General features: G+C 36.3%; 1 protein-coding gene across 13 annotated transcripts in view; it reads right to left on the minus strand.

The window, feature by feature from the left end:
• Positions 1-17,963, minus strand: part of KHDRBS2 (KH RNA binding domain containing, signal transduction associated 2) — a 351,333-nt gene that overhangs the window by 59,393 nt on the left and 273,977 nt on the right. For all 13 annotated transcript variants that reach the window (XR_010471176.1, XR_010471171.1, XR_010471174.1 and 10 more), the window contains one exon: positions 1,736-1,818. Coding sequence is in view for 4 of the 13 variants with exons in the window: in XM_065056195.1 (XP_064912267.1) it covers positions 1,736-1,818 (83 nt within the window). In the remaining 9 variants the exon portion in view is untranslated. The remainder of the gene's footprint in view (positions 1-1,735; positions 1,819-17,963) is intronic.

A 17,963-nucleotide genomic window follows, 5' to 3' on the forward strand; every position in this document is an offset into this window, starting at 1 on the left:
TGGTCCATTCGTTCTTTAAATCTCTGAAATGAGAAGTGCATTGTTTTGAAAGTGCTCTCTTTGAAATCAACAGACTACTTGCAGCATTCGGTGGCACTCAGTATGACTGTGTGTCCTGCCATATGTTACAAATGCAAATGTTTTAGTGGCAGATTTTAAATAGATTAGGTATCCTGGAGGTAGCCTACATTAGTAAAAAACATATCTGATGACTAAACTTAATAGCTGTTTAATTGACAAAATTACGTGACTCTATAAGTTTTCTTTCTTGAGTCAAATTATCACTGCCTGCTCTAGCTGGATTATAATACACTCCTCACAAACTTGATATATTTGTCATTTAGTCGCCTGGAACATCAACTTGCAAAGAAATTACAGGTTAATTCAGATGATATAAAGCAATGTCATAGCAGAGAGATTTCCAACTAATTATTATTTTTACATCGGAGGCAATATCTCCTGTGACAATTGCCTATTGTAGCAAAAGATGGGCTGAATTCTTTTCAAATAAGTTGGGAGAACATTTGACAACAAGAATATCTACCCACACAATGACATGATGGGTGCAGCAAGTAATGTATAATTACTTAAAAGTCTTGTTAAAGTATACTTGATGGTGTTCACATTTCGGTGTGACAAATCCCTTTAAATATACTTCACTGGTTATAAAAATACTTAGAAAGTATTTTTTTTATCAGCTGAAGTGCCACTCACTGCAGCAGTTCTGGAGCTGAATGTAATTCTGACAGGCATTTTTATCAGCAAAGCATTCAACAAAAAAGATGGTTAAACAAAAAGCAAGTTTAAGGTCCTCTGGTCTTTGGAGTGAAGAGCTGTGTACGTGTACATTGCTTTCTTGGCCAGTGAGAATCACATTAACTGAGTTAAAATCTGTGTCTTTTCTTGTTAAACTTTCATTTTCCCTTCCAGAGTCTCACATGTACCCTTAGCAACCCATGTGGGTGATTTCTGAATAATTGGCTGAAGAACCCTTTTTTTCTTCAGTTTAACTGTTAAAAAGCTGTTATTCCATATTTCATAAACACAGATCAAATGCTGAATTAATATATGAGTGCATGTGGGGTATGAGTACATAAAAAGTGATCATGTTGTTGCTTCATTTTAGTGACACAAATCGTAACATACGTGAATGTAATTTTCCCCATTATCACACACAGTAAGGACATAAAATAAATTTCCAAACTGGGTTGGTTGTATCAATTCTAAGAGTTTCTGAGAAAGTACTTTGCTGAAAACAGAGAGCTTCATCCTTATTTCAGGCATGCAATTCCATTCTACAGTTTACCTTGATGATGGATGCCAACCAGTGGCACATATTTACCATCATAATTATTTTTTTATCTCCCTCTGTTTTTGCCCAAAACGTTGTAAAAGCCATAAATATGAGATATCCTTGACAACTTCACACTACTAAAGGAAAAAAAATGCACAAACAAGTTCAGAATGATATCAGATAGCAAAATTATGTAATCACTTGCTTTTTCAAAAAATACACCTCATTTTGCACCAATTTTGAAAGTATAGCTGCTAGCATTTTTGCTTCATCTAAATAATTCTATATATAAACCCTGCCATTATTACTTTTTGACAGATTTTTAAAGTACTGAGAGATTTTGCAGAATTTAATGTGGAAAACAAAACAGGAAATTTACATGAAAAGCTAAAAGAGAAAAAGTGTTCCTAAAAAAATTAATGTAAAAGTACAAATGCTTACCTTTGTGTTTGGGTGGCATAACTGTTATCATATGCCTCATAGCTTGGATCATCATATTCACCCCCATATCCGTCATCGTATCCCTAGCAAAAAAGTAGAACACCACAGCTTAGAAGACTGATAAATCAAAGCACATTATCAAGCTGTAAAAGTAACTTGTGTCAACACACACATGCTAATTTTGCCCAGTATTATGTAAATCATGCAGCCTACTGATGAGAACTGTGAATCATGAAGAACAACCTGTATGTTGCAATGGTAAAAAAATCAGTTACACTCTTAAGAACTCAGCTTATTCACTGCTAAATTGCAGTGTACTGTCCAAACCACAGTGCTTCAGTGGGATCTATGTAGAATGCTGATGAATGATCATGAGAACAACAATTTCATAGAAATTTGTTATATGAGTGGTTGCATAAATACCTATATGTGAAATGAACAAATGGCAGGAAAAATACGTTGACTGCACGACATTATAAAGAATGTTACTGTTATAAGATCATAATAGTCAGTCTTTTAAAAAAGGAAACCCAAACAACCTATTGAGAAACAGTATGTGTGCATCTTTGTGGAAGAAGTAATGGGTTACGACTTTTATAGCTAACTTAGGTTAAGCACCTTCTCTTTCATTGAGCATCCCACTTTTTTATTAAGGACATGCTTTTCTGTGACAAGTTAACGAACACTTCAATACAGGTTCCTCCCACCTAAGTTAAGGGTCCCAACAGGACAGTTCATACAAATGTTCAGTCTGCCCGCACCAGAGACACAAGTACGTGGTTCAGCTTATCTAATGCCCAAATATTTTACTGAGGGGCCCATAGGCAATTATCATCCACTGTAGCTGCCTTTGAACCAAAGAGTGCTCAGGAACCAGACAACGAATAAAGAGATAATCCAGGGGATAACTTTGTATATATTCTTTTCATATGACAGGACAACAGAGTAGGCAAGAAATGCTGTACAGAAACACTTCTTCTCTATGAACTGTAGGAGCAAATATGTTTAGTTAAATAGAAACTGAACATTTCATAGTTACGAGAAAAAAATCCTGTTATGGGAAGTCCTAAATAGGGGGCTTAAAAATCTTTGACTCAATATTAATTACAGCAGAAGATAATTTTTTTTCTTTCCCACAAGCTATGCAAAGTTTAGTTAGGTTGCGATAGGAGGGACAGCATGAGACAGCTACAAAGTAACTGCAGTCAAATAAACAATCACTCTGGTACACTACCAAAACCACACAAACAAAATAGAGTGTTAGTTTGGTACTTCATTATTTCAGCTAATTAAACTCCACAAAGATATTGAACTAGACTTCACTAGTAGTCCTGATTTAAAGAGAACATTCAAAGGAAGAAGCATTCAGCCTCCCTAGGTCAAGCATGTTCAATTTGCCTGTCCTGGTCTCCTACCCATCAGCAAGGGTGAGTATGGATTCCAGGTGGGAGACTTCACCCTCGGGTGCTGTGTGGCCTGAAGGAAGAACAGAACTTTGGATGGTGACTCCATTTCTCAGGCACCCACATCAGCTTATCTGGGCAGGAGGAAGAGTCCCATTTTCAGACTGGGGAACAGCCTCTCCCAGAATGTGAAGTCCACACAAACTTCGTCATCTTCCATTTCAGGTGGAAGTGCACCAGTTTGACATGTCTTCATTAGTGTACACTTGCAGCAAAAAGACTACAGTGATATATTTAACATTTTATGGCACAATCTTGTTTCTGGGGACAGGAGAGAAACAATGAACCACAGCAGACAGATGTTAGTCACATCGATTAGTGTGGTACTGGGCAAGATCCTGTTACTGTGAACACGAGGAGATGCAGGTTCCTACATAAAGTTGAGTAGCAAGAGGAAAGACATTTCAGCATGTTTACCTACCATATGAGAGAGCAGGAAACACAACCATTACAAATTAGCTCTCTCAGTTTCCTGACGCCTGAGGCGGATCAGTGTTCAGCATCAGCAGGGCAGAGAACACTTGTTAATATTTGACATTTCTGTGGGTTCACGTTACAGATTTTAACAGCCTCCCTAAAGGCTCAGAGCAGGTCAATACAGTCCAAATAATACAAATGGAATGGTTGGAACACAGCAAAAAAACACAATGCACATTAATAAAGAAGTGTTTTCTAGACAATGTTCTCTTATTTGTGTCAATCTGTATGAGAATTATCTTCTAATCCTACAGGTGAACTATTTATATAAGGCACATCTAGCATTTTTTCAAAGCTTAATATGGTGCATTGCAGCCAGACATCATTGTCCTAAGGAATCCTTTAGGCATCTGGAACTGAGATTCAAAATAGCTCCTTTCACATCCTTGAAGTGCCTCAAACTCACTGAGAATTTTTCTTCTCTTTAACCTTCAGCTCCCCAGAATCTACACTTTTAATGTTTGAAAGTATTTCTTCCATGCGCATGTTTTGACACGAAACACCCAGTTCCCATGTAGACTCTGTTAAGGTCCAGAAGCTAGGAGTCTGTGGATGTTCAAATTCATATAGCCTGTGCTCTGTGTGTGCTGAGGATGGTGCTCCCAGGAGCATTTCTGTATAAATCCAGAGATGAGAACCCAGGACACCCTTTCCAAATGCAGTGCAATCTCTTACTCAGCAACAGAATCAGACTCCTTCATGCACTCTATTATTCCTTGCATTAAAAACAAATAAATAAAACATATTAAATTGATAAACATTCTGTATATATGTTGATAGGAACAGAGATGTCCTCTTGGGGAATCTAAGTAACATAGAAGTGCTGTATCCTCAACTCCTTGAAGGAAAAAGTGTTGATTACCCATGCTGCCAGTGTTGAATATGGCATTTTTTCTTCTATAATTTCTACAATTTAATTTATTTCACCAGAAATCTTCACACACACACACATATATATATATATATATAATACTTAGACCTTCCATCCTGTATTTAAGTTCTAACACCTTTTAATTGAGGCCTGTGCTTTTCAAGCAGGAATATCTCAGATAAAGTGATTTTGGATCTGATTTGATATGATTTGATTTTACCACTGGAAAATCCATCTCCATGCTCATCATAATATTACAAAACTAGTATGAAAAGCTGATATTTTCAAGCCACCCAGTTTCAATGAAGGGGAAGAAAGTGCTTCCCTAAATCTTCAGAGCTCTTTCAAGATGTTAATGAGGGTGCAGATAAGCAGGACCAAAGGGAAACAGGTTTCTTTGAACTCCAAAATGTTACTGACAAGGTTTGATTTTCAAGGCTATCTGAGGGACTGGGGTTGGTTGCCTGGGAAGACTCTTTTCCTGTGTGAGGAGTCTTTTTCCCCATGGTAGCTGCCACCATCATTCAGAAGAAAAAGCTTATGGGAATGAACTGAAAAATACGAAACAGGGAAACTATTAGAAATGTTTAAACAGATAGCCATTTCTAGGCTAGGCTTTTAGGCCAGGGTATCTATATCTCAGGTATTTCTTAACAAAACATCTTTCCAAAACATAAGAAAAACACCACTTTATGTCAGGGAAAAGGAAAGTGGATTTTTCAATGACTAGGATTTGCTCTGACCTTACAGTGATACACCCCAAACCAGAGGTAAAGGAACAGAAATACACATCTGGAGCTGCAGTGGGGTTAACAATGTTTGTAAACAATTATGGATGATTTTGAGGAGGTTTGGTATAGTTTAGCATTAAAAAATAATAACCAAATGAAAAGCAAAAATTACGGAAAATTTTAAAATACAGTTCAAGACTAATTTGAAAATGAACATAATTAAGTATTTACCAGTCTTTCCCCACAAAGTGAAGTTAAGAAAAACTCTCAGAAGAATCTCAGAATAGCATAGGAAATTAGCACCGGGAACACTCACTTCAGAAGCAAATGCGCACTACTTTACCACAGATAAAGAAAATTGTAGTCAGGGACAGAAACGATAGAGGAGAAAAAAGGGACATATTGGAAAAAAGGCTTATATTCTACTGCCAGAGAAAACATTAAGTATTAACATGATTCAACACCCAAGATACCATTGAGAAAGATTTATGTTATTTATTTAGATTTACTCAAATATTCTTCAAGTTTCAGATGCTGAAAGAAACATTAGAAATACAAACAAAATAATAAGTATCATCAGTAACAAGGGTATCATAATCTAACGTAATCCAATCTGTTTAAACTTGAATTTCCTACTTACTGCTAAAAACCCTATTTCAAAAAATAACAGCCCACACTCAAATGCACCAAGTTTAAATCACCTCTTCTCTGAATAGACTTAGAAAATAGGATTTTCACAGCATGCTCTGAAAAATGGTAGGTTTCAGCTCTGGGAAACCAAGAAGAAAAATAATTCTAATACTTCTAATGAAAACTGCCCTACTCACAATATTTTACGTATGGTCTGGTAATACATGATGAAATACATTGTAACAAAGTCAAAACTAATTAGTTTTTTACAGAAGGTAGCCCAACTCTTTCTAAAGTAACAAGCTGCAAAATATGTAGACTTTTTTTTTTTTTTTTTAAACAACACAACAATAAGTCAAAGTAAAGTGAGTTATACAACTCTGTACTTTACTTGGCAATTATGTGAACAAGAAAAATGTCTGCAGCCAGAGAGCCAGTGTAGCCCTTCAAATAAGCTACACCCAGCAGTACACAAAAATTAGTACTATACCATAGAAAAGGTCAGGGTATAAAAATCAACCTCTAATTCTAACTCCAGTAAAGTAAAATGAAACCAGTTGTTTCCCAGTAAAAGGGTCTTTGCAGAGTTTCCACTATTTTCTTTTCCTTGCTTCTGTAAATCTACCAATGCTGTCTCACTCTCTTTTCTGTTGTGACTTGGCAATATCCATATTTTCTCATGCATCCATACGACCCTAGCTTGGAAAGCTAAGAGCTACTTGTCTACCACTAACGTAGTGGTAGATTCCCGTAAGAAACACACAATAGAAATAAAACATTTTTAGAGAGTAATTCATCCCACATACTTTTGACACCTGAGGACAAGTTGAATTGCTCTCTAAAAGGATGTGCTAAATAACCAGCTTTTATGTATTGTATGTTAGTTAGTTCATAGTTGGAAAGAATTTACTGCTCAGAGAAAGCTGAGCTTGTAAAAGCCAGTGCTGCTAGGCTTAATTTTGAAGCGACCTGAGACCCAGAATGCAATCAGAAGGCCGTGAATGATGCACGGGGATGGGTGGACAAGTTGGAATAGCATCTCAAACAGCTAGCACTCTGTTCAGAGAAGATCTTGGGTTAGACAGTCTGGTGTGCAACTGACTACACACCTGCACTCAGGAAATGCTAACAGCTATGGAAAATCTTATATCACGCTCCTTTTACCGTACATGAAACACTGGAGAGAAAATAGAAATACATCTGGGAGGTCTTCTCTTTCCAGATGTATGACTCACGCCCTTGGCTACTCATGCTGCCTGTTTGGCTTAATCAATCTTAAAATCTTTACTGCAAAGAGCACCTATGGTGTTAGATCATGTCAGAGAAATGGCAATTTTAACCAGAGTTAAAAGAGATCACAGATATTATACTTAGACCTGTACTACTGTCACCTCCTTCTCTATTTGTTCAGCATTATGTGTTCACAACCCATGAGCTGGCTGAGCCTCTCTAGATCGCTGTAATAGGGAGGACTTGCCTTCTGCCGCAGTCACACATGTGAGTTCGGACTCAGTCCTCAAGTCGTTCTAAGGCACAGGCAGCCCTGAGTGATGTGGGGAACACATCTCAATATACTAATTTTACATAACTTAGACAAATGGCAATTTGTCCCTACTGACTACAAAGAGGGGTACAAAATGTAATGAACTTAGGTTTGAATTATTAATTGTTGAAAACCTGCAGTTAGACCAAATGAATCTTGCTGAAGTACCTGGAAAGTTAGTCTGTTGCTGAGCAAGGATTCTCAGAATCATAATTTATGCTTAGAAACTGAAATTCTGACTACATTATTCCATAAGCCTGCATGCCTGCTATCATAGCTGGTCTTGGATTCTTCAGCCATACCTTTAGGATCAGGAAAAAAAGAAAGATATTATCAGTTTTTTGAAGATGATATATATTCCCTATACTAGTGAGACCTACCAAGTGTTTTGAAGATGAACTCAAAGATGACTGGCACTAACTACTTTTTATCATTTTGATGGAGAAACAATAATAAAAATAATGCTGAAATTAAAAAGGGAATAGTAACTGACTGAAACAAGTAGAGCTCTATGTTATGCACTTCATGAATGTAATATATGAACTAGAGTCTCTAGTGCTGAAACAACCCAGAGCAGATGTGCTTGCCAGAGGCAACTAAGTAAACTCAACACATTTGACCTCTTAATGAAATCAGTCTTACTTTTCACATGCCAGCAATACGAAACATGTTTATAACTGAATGGTAAAACATACAGAGGTGAGCACTTTTCACATAGTCACAGAAATATATAATCAATAATATAATTAAATAATATAATTGAAATTTCAGTATAATCACAGTCACAGAATGACACTTAGAATGCATTTTGATGTACTGAAACAGAAAATCAGAATGGGATGAAAATGTAAAATAAAATCTAATAGAAATGAGACTTTTCTTGCTCCTTCCATAATTGCAAGACTAGCCTACAGCATAATTTGCTGCTGCAATTATAATACAACATTCATCTGGCTATCGTCTTTATTTTTTCAAATCCTTCTGCTGGCTCTCCTATGCCCATGAAGTCACATTAAGACTTCTAATTAATGAGTCAGAGCTACTGCTTACGTCCATTTAACTTCTTGTATTTTCTCTGTCCCCTAACCTTGCTACCATCAAACTGAACTACTGAAACCATTTCCTCTTCTGTTTTATTTGTGCTTTTTTTTCATATTCTCTCTCCTTATGGGATAGCATCCTAACCTCAGTGTCAATCCTTTATTCAGTTCTTATTGAACAGGAATGTCTCTCAGAAAAATGCCTTTCTTCCAATATCAATAAAATGACTTACTTTAGTAATAAGCAGCAAGCTGAGATGAAAAATAAACCAAGGTATCTTCTTTGTGTATCTGCAATGAATTCCGTTTTTGCACTTGTCTGTGATTCTGAGATTCCCGAAGAAAGTGCTTTTCATAGAATCATAAACTGTTTTGGGTTGGAAGGGACCTTAAAGATCATGTAGTTCCAAGCCCCGTGCCATGGGCAGGAGCACCTTCCACAACACCAGGTTGCTCAAAGCCCCATCCAATCTGGCCTTGAACACTGAGCAACCTGTTCCAGTGCCTCACCACCCCCATGGTGAAGAATTTCTCCTTTACACCTAATCTAGATCTACCCTTTTTCAGTTTAAAGCCATTACTCCTTGTCCTATGACTACATGCCCCTGTAAAAAGTCCCTCTTCAGCCTTCTTGTAGATCCCCTTTAGGTACTGGAAGGCTGCTATAACGTCTCCTCAGAGCCTTCTCCAGGCTGAACAACCCAAACTCTCTCAGTCTTCACAGGAGACATTCTTCATTTTTAACTGCTATTTTTACTGATGACTTGTACTGCTTTACATAGTACTTGAGTGATAATATATTACAGTAGCAAGTTGCACTGGCAACAATATATCACATAAATGGCGTTTAAATGAAAGATTTATTTTTCCTGTGAACTGAAATGAATAGAGTAGAACACAGCCTTTGGCTGCCAAGGGAGGATGGGTTGTAATACACCCATTATTAATTTTAATCTCTTTATCATATCTAATAGTTCTCTTTCCAAAATTTCAAGCAAAGCAGATGGTGAACTTCTTGTGCATCCTGATGCTCCCCCAGCTGCATAATCGATAGATGGAGCTGACATAAAATCTAGCCACGGAGCAGTAAGTTTTCTTGTATAGTATATACAGAAATCATTACAAGCCTCTAGTACAGACTGACAGCTCTTCTATCTGAGTTTAGCAACTTAATGATGGTTTAAGCATTTGACAATGGTTTGACTTGCTAGACACAATGTCTTAAAAGTAAACAATTTCAACCTTAAATAAGCTTTATAATAACACAGGAAATGAAATTTCTAGATCTTGAATGGTTGGGAATTCCAAGGTATTCTCCTTTTTATTTTTCAATCCTTGAAAACTGGATTACAGGACCTCACATCTCAGCGCTTGTAAATGTGCAAGTAAATGCTGAGGTACTAGCAAAGAGCAGAAATACTTTGATAGGTGTTTTACAGGACCATGAATTGCATTTAATTTTAAATCAAATTTCACTCCGATGTATTATGAATGCTGGAAGTAGGCAGATTAAATACAGCTTGGCCAAATGCAAGATAATTAGCTCTGGTAAATAAATCCTCAAATTCTATAAACTGCCCATGTCTCTGAATTTATAGAATTCTCTTAGGAAAAGACTTGCAAGAGTCATCATGACTAACAGGACATATTTCCAATTTTACCACACCATAAAACAAAAATGCTCAATAGAAATAGCCTTATGTTTTCTATGTCAAGAAAATACATAGGTTAATTTTATGTGATATCCCTTGGTCTTGATCCACTTTTATGCTCTGTTAAAATATATCTAATCATTAAGGATTCCATGAATTAGTAACACATAACAGTAACAAAACTTCACAGTAGAATTAGAGACAAAATTGTTTAAAGTGCTTAAAACACAGGGCAGATTAAGATTTATTTATTTAGTAATCCTGAAGCAGGTCTAGATGAGAGTTCAGGCATTCTTAATGTTGTAATCTTTATATTCTAACCTTTGCTGGACACCCCACACCTTTTTCATAAATGACATCTCTTGCTGAATAAAACTCCAAATGTCCTACATTGTCACACAGATAGTTCATCACGTATTTCCTAGAATCTAGTTTCATAGAAAAATATTTCTGAAAAAAAATGTAGCCAGCGAATTTTAAATTGTCTTATTTATGTACTTTAAGCATTTTGCATAACTTTTGATTCTTTATATAAAGATTGTGACTCTTAAATCTATTTTTCTTACCTTATAAAGGACCACAAAACCGTACTTAGAAGACATAATGAAGGTAAATCTTATTTGGTGTTGCTTTAAGTCATGCAGCTAAACAGTATTTCACTAGTTCCATGATACCTTTGATTTAAGTTTTGAAATTGCAACCTGAATAGTGTGTCATCAATTTATATATTTGAATTGAACAAACATTTTTTTTTAATTCAAACTTCAATTTTGAAGAGTTGACACAATGAAACTTACTGTGAAAAATATAGGTAGATTTTTAAAGTTATGAAAATTAATCTAGTACAAAATGTTGAATTGGTATCAGTTGCAGAAGAGATTAACTCATTTTTTTCTGCTTATGATAATGATTAAGCTTATGATACAAGTGCTGCTTATAGTGAATGCAGCAATGTTTGCACTGCTGCTAATCATGTTTGAATAAAAATGTTCCTGGAAATTCTTCTTGGTGTTGTGTACTGTCTGGGAATTTAAAAAAAAGAATTGCCTGCTCACAGCATCTTAACTGTAACATTTCATTTCCTAACATATTGTCAGACTAGGAAATACAGTCTAGCATGATGTATAAAATGCAAGAATTAGAGGTAATGCAGAATTTTCTTTTTGGTTTTAAAAGATGTGTGAGAAGAGTGAACTTAACTAGCACAATCTTGTACAGAAATTATTGCAGAAAGGCCAGGTGTAATTAAAAGCAAACGTAGAATGTGATGGGACTTCTCATTTTTGAATATAATAATGAGCAAAACAGTAAAAAGTGGTTAATACTTATTGAGATACTTAGAGGTAGTATTTAAATTGTTATTCCCTCAAGTCTGAGCAGGCAATTAGAGAAATTAGTGATGGAAAAGAACAGATCATCCATTAGGAACTCCTGTCAAATATGATTGCTCCTTTCAGCACATTTTCTAGTGCTTTCTCTAATCGAATTCTAAACATTGCCAGTAGTAGGGATTCCACCATTTCTCTTGGGAGACTGTCTGACAGCCTAATAGATCTTCGTGTCAGACACCTCTGCTAACTTTATTCTATACGACTAAATATATCTCACTGTTCCAGTGAAATGTATTCTCCCAACTCAGTATTCTCAGTATTCACCAACGTCTATGTTATATTCTTCTGTTTCCTTTTAAAAATAATATATAAAGATTCAAAGTCAAATGCAACCGTGATGCAGAGATATACCAATCAGCCAATAGCACAGCAGGAAGCCAGAATCCCCAAATCTTCATAAAAACCTTAAACAGATCCCTACATCCACAAACCACTCCCTATTCCTTGGCTCTAGCAAGTAGACGTGCTAGAAAAGATGTCCAGCCATCTTTGATTGTGGTGGATCAAGAGTGTCAAACAGTATGACTGCCATCCTAAAGTGAGAGCCTTCTAAGACAAGTGGCCCTCAGGTGGTAATAGATGATGACCTGCCTGAATTGTCCTTAATGTCTGATGGAATTTTATTGCATTATAATCCATCCAGAGAGTCATGGGAAGCCCCTACAGACCTCAGAATATGGCTTCCATAGCAAGCCATGGCTGACCCAGCCGACCTCGTGCTGTGCACCAGATCGAATTTTTTCCCAAGGTAATCAAAGTGACGCAAATGTGGATCACAGTAACAAAATCTATACTAAACAGGGAACAAAAATCTTGTCATTATGTATGGCATAGTCCTAGACCGTGGTGCAGCTTGACTGTTGTGCCGGAAACAGGGATGCGTCATGATCCCAGACTGTGTCAGAACACAGGAATGAAGGAGGAATAGTAAGAAGAGTTTCTGTATCGAATGCTACCCTCTTTCTACCATGCAGCTGCAATCACTTTGGTCTGGTTTAGTCTTTTCCTGCCAGCTAGCATTCATGGTTGAAAACTCAGAAAATGGACCGTATGTTTGATATATTAACTGAGTTAAGTGCATTAAAGATACAGAATCAGGTAAAATTGACATACTAAAAACACCACCTTGTATCTCTATGCTAATTCTTCTAATGCCCGGTAAGGAATAAAAAGAAAAAATAAGCCTAAGAGATGGTAAAAAAGGTCAACACTCCTGTTTATTGTGAGACTATTCATCTCAGAACAGTGATTCTGACCTTTCTTGACGCAGCCTGTCAACAAATGAAGAACAAAAAATGATTAAAAATATTAATGGACTGCCAAACAGTCCAGTTACTACTGCTACTGTTTCTTATTTACCATATAGAAGTAGTAGTTCACATCTAGTACCTCTTCTACTCTAAACACTGCAACAGAGACACTAAAAGCAGAGTTCAACAACTTTCTCAAGTGTGTCTAGGGCTGGATCCAAAGCTGCACAGACCATCCTGGGCCACAACTGCTCCAGTCACTCTGCAGCATCCCGGTGGTGTCCAACAGTGTCATTGAAAATGGACCTGAAGAATCTCAACGTTTCTTCCAGTCCTTCTCTTTAGCTCATAATTTAATTTTTAGCAGTATTTATCCATTCGTTTTCAACTACTTGTTTTGTATATTTACCAATCCAGAATTAACAAGATGTTGAATATAGGAATATTTTAACATGTACTGATGCCTATAAAGCACAATCAGACCAACTTCGTTGTTCTACTTTACACCCAATGTTTTGGAAAAGGTGCCATTCTAGATTTTGAGGAGCTCCTAGAAACCAAGAGCAAGGATTCTAGCTGACCACTGCAATCATAACATCTGATATAGTTACAAAAATACTCTACACCATAGAAATCTAAGTTTTTGTAAGAATCAGGTTCTTCTACTGTACGCTGTATATTAATACATTAAGGAATATATACATATGTCTTGCTCTTGGGTAAGAGCAATATTTACATCCCTTTCATTCAATTACATTGTAGGACTGTATATGGTTTTGAGGCTCACTAAAAAGAAAGAAAGGAAGAAAGTTATGTTCACTTTAAGTTAAATCTCTGAGAAGTAATTTCTCATTCCTCTTTTTAGCAACTACATTTCATAAATAGTGTCAAATGTGACAGTCTGAATACCTTCTAAAAGAAAAAAGTTTGAAGAGATTATTCTCTGGCCATAAAAGTAGAAGCACAATATAGATTGCAGGGAACATTTGACTGATGTACTTGAAACCTTGTGTTATTGCTGGTTTTTTTAATATATACATTTTGCTGTCATTCCTTAGAATTTCTCACTAAGCTCAGAACCCTTTTAGCTCCATATTCATCACTGAAAGCAATGCTGTAGGCTTTTAGTTCTTCAACAATTTAAATTTTAAAGCTTACATGCAAAGCCAATTTGCATTAATCTTCTAGGGAGAACTATGTGTCATCCCATCACTGCCCTGCAACATGTACAAACATACACACGTGAGCAGAAACTCGTGAAAGCAAGTCCTACACAAAACTTTAATGTTATCTCTCCAGCTTTCTAGAAAAAAAACAAAACACCACAACAAGATTTTTATAAAACGAAGATTTCCATCATGATCTACCATTCAGGCCATGTCCTCAGTTATTATATTTCCCTGTATGCCATAAAAGACTTTAACCTTTGCTTATTTTTATGAAGGTAACGTACGGGTTTTTCTATTTGTTTCTTTTATTTTTATATGGGGATATTTTAAAAATATGAAACACAGATTCCAATATATCTTAATTCTACTTCAAGAAGAGAAAGCTGGGCAATGGAATGAAAAGATAATTTGTTAATTTCTATTTCCTGTTAAAGATCACTTCAGCACTTTACAAACTCACCTTTATCTTATGTTGTGTCAATACCTTGCCCTGGATAAGATGCAAAATCCACTTGTGTCTCTTTTTTTAAAGGGCAAAAATGTTAAAAGGAATCTTTAAATTGATTTTTTTTTTTTTTAAATTTATATCAAGTCTTAGGCAGCAAGTTCAAAAAGTCACTCTATCTGTTTTGGAAGTTCTGAAGGATGGAGCATTCACTAAATAATGAAGTCAAAGAGGAGAAGTTGGCACTTATTCAGGTAGAAAAGGAGAAGCATATGGACACATTTTTTTCACTATCAGTTCAGAGAAGAGGCCAACTAACTCTTACGCTCTGCTTGAATATTTAAAAAAATGAGCAGAAGGTTATTCTCATCTTACAAGCTCTAATGACAGAGATTGAAGATATTGTCACTATTCTTTAAAGCCTCAAAAGTTTCTAAAATAGGAGGGTTCGTCACTAACTATTCAGCTAGTAGATGATAGCAGTATTATCTCCTCATTGGCAGGTCCTTATTCTGTTAATGCACTGGAGAAAATAAAGACATCAATTTAGCTGTGATTGTAATGGTCAATGACTCAGGAATCCATGTATAAAAAAAATTCTCAATGATTCACAGAGGCAGTGTCAGCACTTTATCTAGTGCTTCATTACAGTATTCAGCTGGGTTTTGAAACAGAAAATCCATGGGACAGAGTGGTGTTTGTGGGTTTTTTTTGTTTTTTTGTGGCTTTTTTGTGTTTTTTGTTTGTGGTTTTGTTCAGTTTTTGGTTGTTTGTGGTGTTGTTGTTTGTTTGTGCTTTTTTTCCCTGCCCAAGACAAGGAATTAGTCTAATGTAAAAATATACACAAGATTACTTAAAACATCAAAACATTACTTAAAAAAACCCCCACATTTTTCTTTAACTATTTTTTCCGTTTAATAAGGTGTTTGTTGCATAAGTTCGTAAAACTCGATAGTAAATGCTGAAGATACTAAAAGACTGAAGGAAAAAAAGTACATAAAAATATATCTGTTGACTGCAACAAATTGTTCACTTAAGGGGATATAGATTTAAAGGAAGATGACTCTTCTTGTCACTAGTGATTCTCTGTATTCAAGTTTTATCATAAGAAATATCTGTGTCAGGCTCATGAAAATATTTGACACCTCTGAGTCCCCTCATGCTGAGTCCAAGAACTCCACGTGCAGGAGGGTGGAGCAGATTAGCAAAACAACAGCTGGAAGTTCATTGTCTTAAAACAAAGCCATCACCTCTACCAAAATCTCACTCTGTTAATTCATCTACGAAGCAAAGGAAGCTGACTTAACTCTGATGCTGATTTTTCACAAGATATCCCTCTAAAACTATGAAAAATGAAGCTCTCTTCCTCATTTTCCTATTTCTGTACATACCAGTACCCAGCCAAGAACATTGACTTCAGTCAGGTGTACTAAATATTCACTTGTCTATTTAGCATAAATTTTAAATAGGAACTAAGTCACTGAGGTGAGTGGTACTTGTTCCCTTGGTAAAAGGCTTGGAGATGTGTCAGTAAAGAGTGATCAGTGAACTCCTGAGCATCACCCTGAATACCTGGGAAGCCTAGAACCTGGCTCAGAATTATCAAATGTAGGGAGGACTTTTACAGTACTTGATTACAAGTACTGAAATAATACTATATTATTATCATTCAAATAAAGTGTTGAATTACTGGTGATAAACCTTCAGCTTGAAAATTGTAGTCACCTTACCAGTTGAAGAAAGCTGTATCTCAATTTTGAGGCAGATTGATGAATATATCTGCAGTCAACACAGAAGTGAATATCAGAGCAGCCAGACAGAACTGAAAACATTCCTCGTAGAAATTAAAACCAACATTCTTCTTGCCCATTTTGCTAATGGTAGTATCTGAGGATCCAAGGGGTTCTTGTGTTTCAAGACATGGAGTGCAGAAATTTGAAGTAACAGACAACATAAAAGTCACTTTAGGTTTAAGAAAAAAATCCATACTAAAAGCTTGAGATTGAAGTCCATTTCGATAAGCAAGACAATTTTCTTTTTTTTGAAACAGGTCTTTCTCAGTGTCTGCTGGGTGTAAAACGCACAATTTAGTGGGGTTGTATAGTTTAAGACTAACTCATTTTGGTGCCAATGTGAAAACTAGGTGTGTCACATCTCACCAAATGAGTGAGAGCTCATTTCAGCAGCTGTGCATAGTTATCTTCTGTCATTTTAGACATCCTAATATATCATGCCTGGCTTTTGCCTTCTGGTCCAGCAGGGCAGAGATCTCACCTGTGCCCTACGTGGCATCGTTGGTCCCCTGGGGATGTCTTGAAGGCTGCAGGGTGCCTCAAATGGCACAAGAGCCTGTGCCCAGGCAGTCCAACAGAACCTGAATTGTGAGATGAAAGGTTTAGCTAGATTAGTGTTCTGAGCCAGGAGCTGTCTTAATCAAGCACTGATCCTCCAAAACTGAAGTTAATTACCAATTATGTCTGAAGTCCTGAAGCACCTAAGATTTTGAGGTTTATAGTCCTAAAACTTTTCTTCTGGGCAGGCTTGTAGCTGCTTTGATCTTGGCAGAACAGAACAGCTCAACAAGTGTATATTACTAATGCCTAATTAGTGTCCACTAAATATTATAGAAGTTCTCCACTTACCATCCAGATAGGTTTTGAGCCAGTTGGCATGCCCCAAGAATATCTAGTACATACACCCATGACTAGTCTGTCCACAAAACACAGGTGATACCACTTCTTTCTTTCCAGAAGAGCACAATACCACAACACTGCAGCAAAGTGCCAAAGCTGATTCAATATGTATTTCAGCCTGAAGTTACATTTCCAGTGAGCATGGCTATTGCAACAATCAGGCTTTAAGATATTCTGTGATATTGGTACTCTAATGTAATTTTATTCCCCCTCCCCTCCACCCCGATTTAAAAGATTAATCCAGGACAGAGAGGTTGCAGAAGAAAGCATTAATATCCAGCTTTTTTTTGGGAGGATATACTCTTGGAGAAGGAAGTTTAAGATTGCAGTCTGTCGTCCAGTAATTATTCTGATTTGCATTTAGTTATTTTACAACATGCTAACATCCTTAGAGCAGAAACAGAACACTGAGGTAAAATTACCTGTTCTGCACCACTGGCATTTTATAAGAGGGATATAGCTCCCCTTTATTCCTTAGCTTTCTAGCTTCAGAAGAAGATTCAGGGCTGTAAATCATAATTATTCCCAATGGACTTCATAAACAGACACACCTATTTACTCATAACTGAGCAAAATTCAAGCATGCTATATCAAGTTTCTGTAACATTGCAATTTGGATGTTAACCACAATATTTTAGCATAGAAAAATGTTGGAAATAGCAATCTTTTAATTTTCTTCATTTATATCATCAAAATGCCTTTGAATCCAAGATGTATATGTTGGTGTTTGAGTATGTAATATCTCTGTAAAAGCTTCCTTTGTTTACAGGTAGTCTTCTAATTGTCTTCTGGAATGACAACTTGACAAAAGGAGAAGCAATACTTCATATTTTGCTTTTGCTTTGCCTTTTAATGAGGAAGCAAAAAGCACTG

This window comes from Columba livia, chromosome 3 (assembly GCF_036013475.1).
Source record: "Columba livia isolate bColLiv1 breed racing homer chromosome 3, bColLiv1.pat.W.v2, whole genome shotgun sequence".
Taxonomy (NCBI): domain Eukaryota; kingdom Metazoa; phylum Chordata; class Aves; order Columbiformes; family Columbidae; genus Columba; species Columba livia.